General features: G+C 41.4%; 1 protein-coding gene across 1 annotated transcript; it reads right to left on the bottom strand.

Annotated features, from left to right (window-relative positions):
- Positions 1 to 715: 715 nt before the first annotated feature.
- LOC131703076 (zinc finger protein 3-like) lies at positions 716 to 17,572 on the bottom strand. The gene is made up of 5 exons (XM_059005941.1): positions 17,277 to 17,572; positions 16,614 to 16,877; positions 14,612 to 15,113; positions 3,383 to 4,135; positions 716 to 843 (listed from the first exon to the last, which is right to left on the bottom strand). The coding sequence occupies exons 2-5, from the start codon at positions 16,833 to 16,835 to the stop codon at positions 716 to 718; spliced, it is 1,605 nt and encodes a 534-aa protein (XP_058861924.1). The 5' UTR covers positions 16,836 to 16,877; positions 17,277 to 17,572.
- Positions 17,573 to 17,629: the final 57 nt, after the last annotated feature.

Raw genomic sequence — 17,629 nt, 5'->3', positions numbered from 1 at the left:
CTCCTCTATCTGTGACAGCAGCAGCAGCAGCAGCAGGATTTGTATAAAGGAAGCTGCTTTGTATACCGGTGCCTGCCTCACTGCTCCAAACACTTTGAGACACACAGTATTGATGAGTCACTGCTCAGCCCTTTCAGAGTCACTGAAACACACAGTACAATGATGCCATTGCTTCTACTGCTGGGGACACGGGGGCTCTTTGCTCAAGGTGATAATTAAATAGTTATTTATAAATCTGAAAGCTTGACTGGAGTTCATTTTAAATAGAACTTTTCATTGAAGTAAATCTGTCTAGCCGCTTCTGTACATTTTGTTTGTATTCTAACACAACACTATTTAATTTGACTCTTGCATTATTATTTTATAATCATTTTTTGTTGTATTTTTTGAGTCCAGTGCAGACGTTGTTCTGACTCCGTCTCCAGCAGCTCAGTCTGTTCTCCAGGACACATGGTCTCTATCCGCTGTACAGCCAGCAGCTTTGTTAGTACCAGCTCCATCCACTGGTACCTGCAGAAACCTGGAGAAGCTCCTGATTTATTCTACTTCTAACCGTCACTCTGGGACTCCAGCTCCATTCAGTGGCAGTGGATCAGGGACACAGTTTACACTGAGCATCAGTGGAGTGCAGGCTGAAGATGCAGGAGATTATTACTGTCAGCAGGGCAATAGCTACCCATTCACACAGTGATACACGTCCGTACAAAAACCTCCCTCAGCTCTGCAGGAACTGCTCTGGCTCATAGACAGTAACCACAGGGGCTGAGGCTGAGAACAGCTGCAGAGCTGCTACAGTCGGACTGCACAGAGGTGGGTTTGATGAGGCTGTGTCAGTGGTATAGCCTGGATTCAAACCAGAGCTCTCCGGGCTAGGGCACATAGTGCACTCCGGCACAGTGCCTTTGCTGAATGCTCCACTCGGGAGCCCCTGAATTTTATGATTTTTATAAGATTTTTTTTATTTTATGAAGTAAGCAATATTAATAAAATAATTTCAGTATGAATGTAAAATGTTGTTTAATGACAGTGATGACATTTGAATGTGTCCAACGTGAAAGGTCATTTAAAGACCAGGTCAATGATCTAGTCTTAGAGCCCACCGTGGGGGACATTAGTGCTGCTATTACTTTACAATGTGAGTGAAGTAAACAAGAATCTATTTGCTTTACTTCATTCTTTTTCTTGTTTTCATCATTTAAAAACCTGCATACAGAAGAGATGTGTTCATACTCAGAAAAGTAGTCCAAAGAGTTTGATGATAAAAGCAGCATTTTAATGACAAAGAGCAATTAATTTGACCTCCGAGAGACACAGAGCAGATATTAATAGTGACCACAAGAGGGAGCCAGAGCACCACTGCTGTCCATAATGTAACAACACAGTAATAAGACTATTGAAGTAGGCCGTAGCAGTGAGCTCCCCAGTCAGCCCAGTTCTCCCATTGTTAACACAAGGCTCCTCACACCCAGTCATCTAAACACTGTGTCTGGAGGAAGGAGCTGCTCACAGTGATGCATGCTGGGAAACACTGACTCTAATATCTCAACATCTGCAACTTCCACCCCTGACACTTCTAGTATCTTTGTTGTCTTACATTTGATTTCTATAAGAACCCAGACTGACGCAGATAGTCAAAGTAAACAGCTTTTATTTCCCTAATCAAATACAGCTCATCGCTTAGCTTGTCCCCTGCTTGTTGTGTTATCTGGTTTTACACTTTGAATTTGCACAGGGTGGGGCTAGCAGCAACACACAGTCTAAAAGCGCATCTACATTTACTCTATTACAGCTGCCTTGTGCCATTCTATGCAAAATAATTAACAATAGCAGTTTGTTTCCTCCTTCAAAGGGTTTACCAGGAGAGCTGCTCTGTGATACAGCTGTAGCTCATAGCAATCGATGGAGCTGAATTCAGCATTCCTGGACTTCCAATAAGAGCATTTACACTGTGTCCTAAATTTGCATTGCACATTTTATTTTGTAGTTTGGACATATCATTTTTTAATAGCTCTATTTATGAAAAAACACAGTGTTGAACATGAGCACTCAGATTCTGATCCAATCAGAAATGATCTCTTTCGTATTACAATGTGAGTGTGTGTCTCAGTCACTTCAAGTCATACAAAGAGCACTTCAAGTGGAACGAAGCGATAAAGAAAGGCGCCAAGTTAGAAGCAAGAATTGTGTGAATCTTGGGCCCCAGCACCTTTCCAAGTGTGCCTATTTGCTTGACAAGATTGGCCTAATTTCTTCTCCTAACTTGGATTTTTGCATTTGAGATCACCCCTTCAAACAGCTGTTTGTCTAACTTGTTTTTGTCATGGGATAGATTTAATATAGGGAGGTAATCGCTCCATAGTGGTTGGCTTTGTGCTAAGGGCGAGGTCGTTACACTAGTAAATTCCATTTAAGGATTTGTTCTGACTGTCTCCTCGGCTTGGGCAGCCACACTATTCAGCAGCACACTGCTGTGCTGAAATGCCAGGAAGCAAAATGGATAAAAGTTATTTTTATGCAGGAACATTATTTACATTTTCTTTTTTTTTTCTCTCCTGTGTGAATTTGCTGGTGTGTAACAAGCGATCTTGACTTACTAAAACTCTTCCCACAATCAGAGCAGTGGTACGGTTTCTCTCCTGTGTGAACACGCCGGTGTGAAACAAGGTGTCCCGACCGTCTGAAAGTCTTCCCACAGTCAGAGCAACGGTACGGTTTCTCTCCTGTGTGAATACGCTGGTGTGAAATTAAGTGTCCTAACTGACCGAAACTCTTCCCACAGTGAGAGCAGCGATACGGTTTCTCTCCTGTGTGAATGCGCCGGTGTACAGCAAAGGATGCTGAGTGACGGAAACTTTTCCCACAGTTAGAGCAGTGATACGGTTTCTCTCCTGAGTGAATTCGCTGGTGTGAAACAAGGTTTGCTAACGAACTGAAACTCTTCCCACAGTCAGAGCAATGAAACGGTTTTTCTCCTGTGTGAACCCGCTGATGTTTTCCAAGTTGTCCTGACTGACTGAAACTTTTACCACAGTCGGAGCAGTGATATGGCTTTACTCCTGTGTGAATTCTCTGGTGTTTTTTAAGGTCTGCTGAATCTCTGAAACTCTTCCCACAGTCAGAGCAGTAATATGGTTTCTCTCCTGTGTGAATTCGCTGGTGTGTTACAAGTTGTCCTGATCGACTGAAACTCTTCCCACAGTCAGTGCAGTGATACGGTCTCTCTCCAGTGTGTATTCGCTGATGTATTAATAGGTGTTCTGACCGACTGAAACTCTTCCCACAGTCAGAACTGTGATATTATTATTATTATTATTATTATTATTATTTATTTCTTAGCAGACGCCCTTATCCAGGGCGACTTACAATCGCAAGCAAATACAAATACATTCAAGTGTTACAATATAAGTCATACAATAAGAACAAGAAATACAATAATTCTCAAGTGTGACAAACCACGGTTTCTCTCCTTTGTGAGTTCGCTTATGCAATTCAAAATTTCCTGACAGACTGAAACTCTTCCCACAGTGAGAACAGCGATAAGGTTTCTCTCCTGTGTGAATTCGCTGGTGTATCACAAGGTCTCCTGAGTTCCTGAAACTCTTTCCACAGTCAGAGCAGCAATGCGGTCTCTCTCCTGTGTGAATTCGCTGGTGTGCTGTACGGTGTCCTGATGAGTTGAACCTCTTTCCACAGTCAGAGCAGCGATAGGGTTTCTCCCCTGTGTGAATTCGCTGGTGTATCACAAGGTCTCCTGAGCTCCTGAAACTCTTTCCACAGTCAGAGCAGCAATGCGGTTTCTCTCCTGTGTGAATTCGCTGGTGTGCTGTACGGTGTCCTGATGAGTTGAACCTCTTTCCACAGTCAGAGCAGCGATAGGGTTTCTCCCCTGTGTGAATTCGCTGGTGTATCACAAGGTCTCCTGAGCTCCTGAAACTCTTTCCACAGTCAGAGCAGCGATAGGGTTTCTCTCCTGTGTGAATTCGCTGGTGTATCACAAGGTCTCCTGAGAGACTAAAACTCTTTCCACAGTCAGAGCAGCGATACGGTTTCTCTCCTCTGGTATTTTTTAATTTCTCTCCCCTCAGTATTTTTAAATTCCTTAACTGGGTCCTTGCTTTAACTGCTGGACTGGAACCTGGAAAAAACAAACAGGAGAGAAAAATCAGAGACTGTTTTAAGTAAGAAATGCAGCAAATGTTCCTTCCTCATTATGTCGTTTCATGACCTTTTCTGGGTTAGGTAGTGTAGGTAACTGTAGTGTAGTCCGCACCAGGGAGGCTGCAAAACTGATTTGATTTCATCCATCTGAACGCATGAAGGAACCTTCTAACCTCTCTTTAACTGAACTTTAGAGGACAACTAAGGATGAGTATAAGTTTAATTTATTCATCACAGGAATAGTAACCTACTATACTGTTTTTTCTGGTGTTGTTGATTATTGTTTATTAATTGTCAAAAAGGGTCGCAATGGGTACCTATCTGTTATTAATACTAGCCCGATCAGCTAGATTAGGATAGGGAGATTGTAGGGGGTAACAGAGCTATAAATTTCTAAGAGGAATCTGTGCACTTTGATTCTGGGGCCCTGTGCCGATCTCGGAAGGTTTGATCAGGAGAGTCAGCCTAGAACTTTTAGTCTTTTTCGAAAAACAGATTTAAGGGGCGGTGTAAAGTAGACAGAGATTGGGTGTTTGAAATACTATACCAGAGTTGCCAGGTCCGCGGTTTTCCTTTAAAAAGACAGCCGCGGGAAATATTTAGGAGTCGCTGGTTGCTACTTTTTGGGCTACTTTCAAGAGGTCTCGTGGTTTTTTGGGCTAGTTTACTTTATACATATAAAAAATAATAACTTTATTAAAAATGAATAAACTTTTGCAGCCTACCCGCCGCAGTGCACACAAACTACATAAAACTGTGTTTCCCAATAAAATAACATATTGCGCATGACCACAACCACCACTGCGCATGACCATGCGAGTGAACAGGCGTGAGAGATGAACGATTGTGTTAATTGACAGTGAAAAGCAGCCATTTTAAGAAACAGGGTAGAAACATCGAAACCGCTAAAAAGCAGGAAAAATAAAGAAGTAATCTAAATACTGAAAAAATACTGCAAAGACTGAGAAAGAAAAAGGGTTACAAGAATGGATTAGCCGTGTAGCTGGCGATGACTCAAAAGCAGCGTGTAGGTACTGTAAATGTGAAGTGCGAGCACATCACAGCGATCTGTTAGCTCACAGTAAAACAGAGAAACATATTAGAAACGCAGCTCCCTATTCAAATACAAGAAGCTTATTTGACACGGGATTTAAGAAACAAGTTGACAATTCCGTTAAAATATGTAAGTTGAAGCTGGCAGCCCATATTGCTTGCCTTTCCGGCATCCTCACCGTAGATCATATGGGATGCATAGTCAGGGAAGTTGCACAGAAGGATATTAGTCTTCATATAACAAAATGCTCAGCACTTCTAAAATGTGTCATCGGGCCCATTGTTCATCAGGAGATGCTTGAAGACATCGCCAAAGAGCCATACTCTTTAATTGTGGACGAAAGCACAGACATCAGTGCAAACAAGCAACTCTGTGTGGTGTTCAGGTACTTCAGCAGAAAACTTGATCGTATCGTGACATCGTTTGCCGGGATTGTTAGCTTGCCAGCCGGTGATACTCACAGCATTGCAACAGCCTTGTTCAAATTCTTAAAGGAAAACAAACTGGAAGTGGAAAGATGCATTGGTCTGGCAACAGACGGTTGCATTACAATGTGTGGGAAAAATAATAATTCGGTACTAACAAAGTTAAGGGAGGTGAATCCAAAAATTGTGTACAACAAGTGTGTTTGTCATTCACTGCAGCTCTGTGCATCAAAAGCAATGGACGTACTTCCTCGAAACATCGAGTACATGGTATCACAGACGTACTCATGGTTTTCCCACAGCACTCAGCGTCAAAAGAAGTACCGCGATCTCTATGCCACCATTAATGTTGGAAAAGCCCCGCTGAAGATTTTGCAGCTTTCTGACACAAGATGGCTTGCAATTAGCCAGTGTGTTGATCGAGTGCTTTCTCAATACGAAGAGCTAAAGTTGCACTTTCAGCTTACAAAAGGGCAGGGAAAGGAATTACAATGCTGAACTGCTGTACCAGATGCATTCAGACCGCGTAAACAGATTGTATCTGGTTTTTCTTCAGCCCCTTGTCACCGAGGTTAACAGAATAAACAAGCTGTTTCAGCCTGACAGTGCCAATCCAGCGAAACCTCTTGCTGATTTAATGACATTTTACCGCAGTTTGATCCAACGAATCATGAAACCTCACGATTTTCCAACATGGTCATCTGTAATGGATTTTGACATAACGTCCGACAGAAACAGCTTGCCACTTTCAGCAGTGGACTTCGGGATCAAGTTCCAGTTAGAACTGTCAGAATCAAAGATCGAACCTCAGAAAGCACAGGATATCAAACGCAGATGCAGAGATTACATGTTCGAGTTTCTGAAAGAGATCAAACAAAGATTGCCTCCCAATATCCAGCAACTTGAGTCACTTACCGTTCTCAGCCCAACTGTTGTACTCAGTTCCAAAAAGCCACAGCTGGCAAATTTATCATTTTTGCCACTTTACAATGGAGATCTTGGCAAACTCGAACAGCAATGGCGAGCTTTGAACAATGTACACTGGGAGCACACTGAAGACAGCCAAATTAAAGAGTTCTGGGTTGAAGTGGCTAAACACACCGATGCAGCTGGTGATAAAGATTTCACTGAACTTGGTCTTTTTGCCTTATCTCTTTTAGCCCTACCATTTAGCAATGCATCAGTGGAACGTGCTTTTTCACAAATGGCCCTAATCAAAACCAAACTAAGGACCCGCATGCAAGAGAAATTGTTGGAAAACATTCTTAGGGTCAGAGCATATATGCAGCGTAATAAGTGTTGCTGCAACCAATTTCAGCCATCCAAAGCAATGCTGTCACTGTTTACAGGTGACATCTACGAAGCAAATAATGCAGAAGATGGTGCCGACTCAGAGGAGCTTTTTAGAAACTAAAATATTATATTATATATATATATATAAAGTAAAAATGTTTTATTTTGTACATACTTTTTTCTTTTGGACTTTTTTCTTTGTACATTTAAAATTGACTTGAGATACACCTGCGTGATGATAACAGCTGGCCCTTACACGAGGAGTTTGAAGGTAAGAAGTTAAAAATGTTTTTTATGTGTTATTTCAATGCATGGGGCTTACTTTCAATTAACTTAACTTTTTTGTGTTTAAAAAAAAGGCAAGATGTTGGCTCTTTTTTGCAATTTGTTAGGTGCATTTAATTGATGTGGCTGTTTAATTGATTTAATTGATGTGATCATCTAATTAGATTGGTGGCATAACTTTAAAAGATTGAACTGTTTTCTTCTTTGGGAAACAGTAGCAGCATTAAAGGATAGGGCTACATGTTAATAGTAATAAGCTTGGTTTCAGTAAAAAAACAAAACAAATTGGGCTAGTTTTGGGCTAGTTTTGAAGTGACTTTGGGCTATAACACTGTAGAAATCTGGCAACCCTGTACTATACAGAGTATAATGGTCCTGATCCCATTCCGGTTGCGAAGAAAAGGGAGTCAAGTTGTTTATTGCTGATTTCCTGAGAGGGACTGTACATACAGTTAAGCTTGCCTATGTTGGGGGGGCTCCCGAGTGGCGCATCCAGTAAAGGCGCTCCACGTGAGTGCAGGATGCGCTCTATAGTTTGCAAGTCGCGAGTTCGAATCCAGGCTATTCCTTTGCCGATCAAGGATGGGAGCTTCCAAGGGGCGGCGCACAATTGGCCGAGCGTCGCCCGGGGGGAGGGAGGGTTAGCTCGGTCAGGGTGTCTTGGCTCACCGTGCACCAGCGACCCCTGTAGTCTGGCCGGGCGTCTGCGGGCTTGCCTGTAAGCTGCCCGAGAGCTGCGTTGTCCTCCGACGCTGTAGCTCTTGGGTGGCTGCATGGTGAGTCTGCAGTGTGAAAAAAAGCGGTTCGCTTGACGGCACACGCTTCGGAGGACAGCGTGTGTTCATCTTCACCCTCCCGAGTCAGCGCAGGGGTGGTAGCGGCGAGCCTAGCGTATTAAAATAAATGGCCATTCCAAATAGGGAGAAAATAATAAATTATTGGCAACGACTAAATTTATAAAAAAAAATAAAAAAAAGCTTGCCTATGTTGAGAGTAATTGAACAGGCAAATGGGAAAGGCTCACCTAAGTTGCAAGAGAACCCAGAGAGTCATTTGTTAGATTGGGTTGCAGGAGAAACCAGAGAGCAGTTGAATGCACAATAAGCTTGTCAAAGTTACAGGAGTTTTCTGGGAGTAATTGTGTGTACGATAACATTGTTTGTTGATTGTAAATGAGAGAGTAATTGAAACTAAACTCATTGATTATATGTTGCATCACAGATCTGCTGTATAAAAATAGAATAAATGAATAAGACTGATTGAATATTAACTCCAATATATCGGAGGACAAACCCGCCGATTAGCAATAAAGATCATTTTAAATCTGTGTATTAGAAATAAATGAATAAGAGTGATTGAATATTAACTCCAATATATCTGTGGATTAGAAATAAATGAATAAGAGTGATTGAATATTAAGTCTAGTATATTGGCGGGGGGGGGGTTAGCCTGCCGATTCGGAATAAAGTCATATTCCCCAATAGATGTCATATTAACCCTGTAGACCCCAGATTAAATACAGAACCCTCCTGTAGATTCCTGAGAATTTTGACCAACAGTGGCGATTCCACCTAAGTTTGATTCAAATAAACATAACTAAAAAAAATAAGTAAAATGTATAATTACAGGTTTTATTTATTCTAAACAGGACAAATTATTCTTTGAAATAACACCAGTCTTGACAGTTTGTGCAAAGCAGACAGCAGAGTGAAGAGATGGGGAAGACGAAGGGGCTTCCGGGTCGCGTCCGCCACTGAACAGAAAGGAGACAAGAAGGAAGGAGGGGCTTCTGTTCCATTAGCCAGTAAAATAAGAAGAGGCGAAAAAGAAGGCGGGGCTTCTAGTCCGGCAGCCAGTAAGAAGGCAGCTGCCATCCTGTTGGTCAGGAAAGAAGGAGCTCTCAGCCTAGCAGTCTAAAGGGGAGGAGCTACCGCCAGCCCAGTTACCAGAGAAGGAGGCGGAGCTCTCAGCCCAGCATTCTCAGGGGGAGGAGCTACCGCCAGCCCAGTTACCAGAGAAGGAGGCGGAGCTCTCAGCCCAGCATTCTCAGGGAGAGGAGCTACCACCAGCCCAGGAAGGGGGAATGGCAGTCGTGTCAACCAGAGGGGGCGGAGCTATGGTTCCCACAGGGAGAGAAAATGAGCCTGTCGGAGCGTCTGGAGCCGACAGCACCCCTGCCTGAGTGGCCGTTGGCCCCAGCAGCAGCAGAGGTGTGGCTGTTGCCACCACTAGCAGCAGTGTGGACACTGCTACCACCACCGCCAGAGGGGGCATTGCCACCGCCAGGAGTGTGGAGGTTGCCACAACCACCAGAGGGGGCGTTGCTGACCCTATGCCCTGCACCGCAGCCAGATGGGTTAGTGCTGCTACATGGGGACATCGGTCTTAAGGGAAAATGTGGGGGTTAAACGGGCACCTCCTAACAGAAGCCCAGGGGGCAACAATAGGATAAAGTTGGAGATAGCGGGCAGCAGACGGCATGGGGTCTAGGTTAGAAAAGGCAGCCATGTCCGTCTGGTATTTGACAGGTGTCTCTAACTTTCCCACCCCCCCCGCCCAGAGGTTAAACGTTATTAGGAGGGAAGGAAGGTAGCCTTTTCTGTCAGAACGGCTTTTGTGAAAGTGGGAGGAATATGATCAGGCTGTTGTCAAATGATTGGGCTTTTAAAAGAGAACCGAGTGCCAGTCAGTGCCAAAGTCATAGTCTTCAAAGTCAAGTGTCAAAATGCTTGAGTGACGTTATGGGAAACACATAAAAGTTCAAAATGTATGTGAATTGCTTTTGAAAAAAAAAAAAAAAAAAAAAAAAAAAAAAAGTACCAGAAAACTCTGACTATTCAACAAGGTCGCTGTAAGAGATAGCCGTCTCTTTTAAAGAAGAACATAACATTAAGTTTCATATTGCACACACTATAGCTTCTAGAGGGAGAGTGAATTAGAGGACTGGGAATGTTAATCAAATCTCTTAACTGTTTCATCGATTTTTACCTACATAATTGGGTACAATATGGTTTCGACAAACAAACCTACAATAAATTGAACTGTGTTTGGGATCTCAAGCTGTGTTGTACGGACTGTGTGAGAATGGAGAGAAAGAGATGTCCAGCTGCATTCTGGGACTACAGGCTCTCACCACACAGACACACACACACACACACACTCATTTGAATGCCCACTTTTGAAATAATATACTTTGAATACTTAGAAGTGATTAGGAAGAAAATAACATGAATTTGGTGATTGATTTTGCATAGAATTAATTAACACAAAGCTTTTTGTTGTAAGAATCATTTAAATTGTTTATTTCTTACTTTTGATAAACACTGAAAGACCTTGGCTGTTAACTCAATCTGGTAGTTATGGACATGTTCATTAAATTACATTGAAGTTTTACCCCAATTAGCCAAATTTGATAAATTACTGTGGATGGTCTTTAGGAGCAGGTCCATTACGATGTTTATCTACCAGTCCCATTGAGAAAGATCCATGAGAATAAATGCAATTCATATTACAAAAATTAAAAGTAATCTGAACATTTTAAAAGTAAGACACATTGACATTGTAATAAGAAAACAAGTTTTACTTTAGCCATTAACTAATTAATGGCTTGTAGACTGAGATTATGGAAAAGCTAATGATTAAAAACTTTTTACAAAAGGGGCCTTGGGCAGCAAATTGGACGGGACCACGTGAAATTATAGACACATGTGGCGAGGGGAATATGATGGTTTGTAAAAACAAGGAAACAGCCGACATATAAATGGTTTCATGCGGATTAGTGCAAATTGTTTAAAGGCTGATATTGTCTAGAATACATTCTAAATTAAAGTCTTAGACCTATATTTCAATGGGGAGGTTGGGGCAAAAGGCATGCAATATACATTTAGGGTTTTCAAATATTAACAAAGAATAAATCCTTCACTTGATTTTTCATTTCAGAAGCTGCTGTTCTGTGTGCATTGGTGAGCCTGCTAGCAGTCACTGAAATACACCCTTGGCCGGATCCCTCAATGAGATATCAACAAGCCGATTACTGCTTTGCTATGAACTAAGATCTAGTGGAAGCAGTGATTAACAAACCAGGAGAACTCCACAGTGATGTTAATAGAAGGGAAGCGAGAACCCGCAATTGATACAGGCAGTATCTCCAGAACAAAATACTGATGAACAAAAATGCATAACACCTGCTGCTTTGCCAAAGATTGGAGATGTCAAATCCCTAAAGAAAGACGAACATGGAGGCTGGGTAATGACTTCATTCAAAGATTGGAGATGTCAAATCCCTAAAGAAGGAGGAACATGGAGGCTGGGTAACGACTTCATTCAAAGATTGGAGATGTCAAATCCCTAAAGAAAGAGGAACATGGAGGCTGGGTAATGACTTCATTCAAAGATTGGAGATGTCAAATCCCTAAAGAAAGACGAACATGGAGGCTGGGTAACGACTTCATTCAATATCCATTGTTGTTGAAAAATTCCTAATGCGGGGGGGGGATCGGACATTCCCTTTAAGGAGTTGCGAATTCATCCCTTCAATGCAAAACACACTGGAACTTACTGGTTGCAATATACCAGACAATAAACTTGGACCACTCTCAGTGTGTTTCAGCTTTCATTTCTGAAACAAAAACCCATTATTATTGCCACGACCAAAGCCACTGATAGCACACAGTCCACAGACTACTCCAGGATCCGCAAACAGACTTGTGTTTACTCGTTTCGAAAAGACTACTGTTGAAAATGTTCAAATAATCAATGCTGACTGTGCTTATTAATGTTGATAGTTGGAAAAATATGCTAGAAATGTATTGTTTAAACGGCATTAGGTCTAACTCGAAAGTTATCCAGGGTGCCGTTTCCCAAAAGTAACTCGACCATCATAACAGCAACGTGTCAAATCTGATGTGTTTCCCAAACACTGTCGTTAGTCAAGGAGCTCATGAATAGCATTGTGGGTTCACGAGTGGTCTGGGATAATTGAGAGGAGACTTTGTGAACACACAAGGGCTGCGGAGCACCACTTGAAGTGTGTGTGTTGAGGGCATCAAACATATACATTCTGGTTTAAGTTTAATAATTCTTGCTTTGAACAGTATATCGCGTTGCTTTGTGTTGAATTTATTGCATTATAACAAATAAAAAGGGTAATTTTATTAAGAATAAAAAAAGACCAGTATTTAATTGTATCGTTTTGAAGCCAGGTTACCTTCAATTGCAATGCGTAAAATAAAGACGCATTATATGAGGGCAGAAGTACAAAGTTTAGTAATACAAAGTGTACATAAGATCATGATTTAAATGGAAATTGAAATAATATCTGGAAGATGCTGTTATCACAATACATAATGGTTACTCCCCGTCACCCTATAAAGGATTAAGCGGTTATGGAAATGGATGGATGGGTGATGGTTACTTGGATATACTGAACGGAGACATCACCACCAGGAGCCATAAGAAAAAAAAAAAAAAACTATTATTATCATTGCGCTGTAAGCCTAACCTACCTGCATTCTATATCTCGGATGGATTTAACTTATTATTACCAGTATTAGGCCTATTATTATTTCATTACTTATCTTTATTAATAGATAACATTGATCTATATTTATAAACAAAAGTGCTAGTAGTTTATATCTTTAATTTACTTATTTGTATAACTAGAGCTTGTTTTTACTGTACCGTCAGTTCAGGAGAGTTCAGTTAAGAAGAGAAAGATTGAGTTTGGCACGGTTGTTTTGTATCCCTTTTCACTGTAATAAACCCTCCATGCTTGATTCAAGTGGCCTGTTCGCATTTATATAACCCATGCCTGGTTGGCTAATCTTTTTAAACCCTTACAATATTACAGTATATTAACAATACAAATTTGTATCTCTGCTTGTTCATTTTCCAAAGTTTCCTCGTCTATATAATCGCCAGGTCTCATAATCGGCGGTCTCCAATAGGCGCTGGTCTGCTCGTGAGTTTTGTAAATAAATGCCTGGCCGTTTAATAGAAGTTTCACGGAATGTGTTAATGTCCATTTAACTGCTGTTAAATACTTTTGTACATGTCCGGCTACAGAGATTAGCACTGTCTCTCAGAGCCGGCCTTAGGGCAAGGCAAGCAAGGGGACCGCCTAGGAGGGCCCCACCCCCAAATTGTGTATATGACGTCTTGAAATGAATCCCGATTCAGACTCTTCACAATAATCACCTCCAAAATATATTGATTTCTGCTGACCAATTTACTGTATGCACAGACTGACAAAGTGGATGTATTTCCTCATGTGTGTACTTGTTCTGCCATAACGCCATAACGGCCCTTTTATTGAAGGATGGGTCCTGATCATGACATGCTTTTTTTAATTAGTAAAAAATATATATATATTTTTTAAAAACTCAAGCAAAAAAGTAAACCTACAAAAAGGACCCTTCACTACAGCATTCACACAGCGATATTACAGGCTCAGCTGCAATTTGGCAGCATACCTCCATTTACATAGAAGGCAGATCATGCAGTGTTAAAACATGCTGCCGGTGTGTCACACTTCAAAAGAATATACTGTATGCTGCACACATTAAATAGGGATTCGTTTTTTTAAAAACAAAAACATTCTATTCTTCAAATCTGCAAGAGCACAAAACATAAAGCCTACCGGTAACTCACATTTCAGTATGTTGCTTAGACAAGTTAAACTGACAGTTTGTTTCAAACTTTTTGTGCCATGTAATGATACACAAAACAGTAGGCTACAGTATTTTAATTAAAGAATAAACCATTTTAGCCAGAACTCTCTAACTTATTCTAATAAATTAAACTTTGTTTTATAATATACAGCAGAAATGCTGTTAACATATGGTATTTTTAACAGTATTTGTGTTTTTATCATTTATATTCTGAGGTGAAATTAAATATTTAAGCTATTTATTACCCAACCTGTGACATAAAATATACAATATAGTAGCCTACGCTGGTCAGACAGTTGGTTTCGAACTTCAGCCCCCTGTCATCAGCTGCAGATGTGAGCAGGACCAGATTTCAGAACACGAAAAAATAAGGGGAGTTTTAGGACTGTACCAGTAACATCTATTACATACATTATAGGGTGTTACATACTGTCCTATATAAAATGTGGTGTCTGTTCACAGTGAGAAAAATCTGCTTCACACCGGCACTGTGCCGCCACTGAACCACCTTGAGAGTGTCGCTGCATTTACCAGCATGTCCCATTGACACTGAAAGTGATTCCGCATCAGTGCCGCCACAGACACAGTGATTTGCTTCAGTGTAGACAAGTATGCAAAATGAACCTGGATGCTAATGTTGAGCCCTGCTATCTGTTCTCAGCCCCTCAGTCACACTGTGGCCATCACTCAATGTAGAATGACAATGTCACAGCTAGTCAGTCACTCACCTGCTGGACTGCACTCTGAATGTGAGCTCCTGTCTTCCTGTCCACCTCCTTGCGTGCTGTTGGGAGAGCCTTCCTCTCCAGAGCCTTGCTTTCTCACATAGATTCTCTCCAGCACCACGCTACACTCCCGCAGGTGTACCGGACCCAGCTCAGTGGGGGCTGCTTTCAAGTCTTCGGATTCTTCCTTCCCTGGTTTCAAGAGTACCTCCTCTTTCAGGGGCTCCAGTTTAATATGCACCATTTCCAGCACCTCTTCTTTCATAGGAACTGGTTCTTCTGTCTGGGAGATCTCCAGTTCGTTGTGCTCAGCTTTAATTCCAGACACCACTGGCTTGATGCTGTCACAGGGCGTCTCACAGAGCTCCTGTTTAATGGGGAGGGAAGCCAGTCCAGTGAACTCCAGTCTAATAGGGACCAGTTCAAGTTTAAGGAGCTCCTCTTTAATCGGGACAGATTCCATCTTCACATTGTCCAAGGCATCAAACGTGGTTCTGCTTGGTAGCTGTCAGAAAAAAAAGAAAAAAAGATTAAGGGCTGGTTTCACATCACAGACCCTGATTAGCACTGATGCTGAGGCATGTCTACACTGAAGCAAATCACTGTGTCTGTGGCGGCACTGATGCAGAGTCACTTTCAGGAAATGCTGGTAAAATGCAGAGACTCTTTATTCTGTCACTGACCCGTCTCTCGAGGTGGTTCAGTGGCGGCACAGTACCGGTTCTGAAGCAGATGTTTCTCAGTGTAAACTGCAATGCCACAACAGACACTGCATTTTACATAGAACAGTATGTAACACCCTATTATATTTGTAATGGACGTTAATGGTACAGTCCTAAAAAAAAACATTTTTTTGTGTTTTGAAATAGGGTTCAACCCATCTGCAGCAGGGAGCCGAAGTTCAAAACAAACAAACTGCAGTGTACAAAAATGAGGGTCGATAGAATAAAATAAGTCATTTTTAAATTACTAAATGATGCTTTAATCATGTCAGACTTTGTGTAGATCAACTTATTTAAAAAATGGATTGATTTGATCGATTGCTCAAAGTAGGTGTTAATCCCCAGGGATCCTAGAAATCTGTTTATAACAGAATACTGTGGAAAAATGCGCAATTTGCATTTTGGCAGAGAATTTGTATTTTTTACATTTTGTGAAGAATGCAAAGAACATCTATGAACCCCACCAACCGAATGAGTTGTAAATGTTTTAATGTAAGCACCAGTGACACTTCTGCAATGTGCACATCATCACCCTGTTGTGTTTGATCAACCACTACACCTACACTCTACAAGAAGCCTGGGAAAGTACTGGATGCACTTCATTCATCCCGTGGGGATAAAATAAAATAAGGGTTTTGGAGGTTGCCTGTGCTTTGAAGTTTCGGTTAGGATTGTTAGGATTATGGTGAATTATAAAAAAAAAAATTCATGTGATGAACGAATAGCAACTGCCCACCAGCATCGAGTATGTGAGACCTCAGCCCCCCTCAGGCAAAGTCAGCATTTTAAAAGGGGGCTCAACCCCCCCTGTGTTTTGAGACATGTCAGGGCATCCCTGCTGATCACAAATGAAAAGAAAAATGGTTTCACATTACTAACGTGAAATACATTGAAAGCACTTAGATCAAAATACCTATACAGTTTGTATACACAGCAATGCAGTCGAATACGTTTGCCTAGAGATTTATTGGTAGAGAACTTCTGACAGATATATCTTATAGTCAGTCTGACATACATAACCAACCCATAAATAATTCTTTAAAAAAGAAAATCTTATAACTGCTGTGACTACATTTTCACCATTCTGGTTGTGGTCACGTTCATGGGTTCTTTGTTAAAGAACCCATGAACGTGACATATATATCTATAGATAGATCTAGAGCTACAATCAGCAGAGTTCAAGTGAGATTTCGGTCCATCATCTTGGGTGATGATAAGAACACGAGAGAGTACACATAGTTCTATATATGTCTCTGGAGGGGTTCCAGTTTAGTAATACACACCATTTCCAGCACCTCTTCATTCACAGGAAGGGGTTCTTCTGTCTGGGAGATCTCCAATTCATTGCGTTCAGCTTTAATCGCAGACACCTCCGACTTGATGCTGTCAGATGGCATCTCACAGAGCTCCTGTTTAATGGGGAGGGAAGACAGTCCAGAGAACTCCAGTCTAATGGGGACCAGTTCAAGTTCAGGAAGCTCCTCTTTAATCGGGACTGATTCCATCTTTAAACTGTCCGCAGTATCAAATGAGGTTCTGCTCGGTAGCTGCCAAAAATAAAAAAAGAAAGATTATAAGTACTGTCAAAGATGTTTAAGTGGGGGCTCCTGACAGGCACACCCAGTCAAAGCGCTCGCCCGAGTGCAGTGGATTTGTATTTCACTTTCAGACTCCAGAATTTAAGGTGGACTTAAAAATACCAGAATTATTCTGATCTGACTCTTAAGGTGGATTTCACTTTTAAATCGCCACAAAACATGAAGATGTTTAATTTAAATTACTGATTGCGCATGCGTCTATTCAAAAACACTCTTGCAAATTCGGCGAGTTTTCGGTTTAACACTGAAACAGAAATCGTGTTAACCATTGACACACACACACACACACATATATATATATATATATATATATATATATGGGGGGTTTCCACAAACGATTAGACTCACACTGTGTATTACTTCTAAATGAACACACTTTATTGAAAATCACACATCCGGTACCACGAACTCAGCTCTTCCCAGAATCCCGCTCTCCAACATCTTCCTACCAGACCCCATCTCCCTGTAACAAAGGTTCCCACCGAGTAAGCGCTACAATTCATTGAATCACCAGACTGTTACATTTGCTTAGTTGCAGGTTAGTAATATTACGAAAGCACACAATTACTTTAATTGCTTGTTCTTATATCACTGACCAATATAAATCCAGGATTTTATGAAATGGTTAACAACTCACCCGCTACTAATCTTCAAAATTCAAACCCGCCGCAATACTTGCGCTTTAAAATGATGCGTCCGGT

Source organism: Acipenser ruthenus, chromosome 32, assembly GCF_902713425.1.
Source record: "Acipenser ruthenus chromosome 32, fAciRut3.2 maternal haplotype, whole genome shotgun sequence".
In the NCBI taxonomy this organism is placed as follows: Eukaryota; Metazoa; Chordata; class Actinopteri; order Acipenseriformes; family Acipenseridae; genus Acipenser; species Acipenser ruthenus.
Note: the sequence above shows the minus strand (reverse complement) of the source record. Positions and strands in the feature narration are given on the sequence as shown.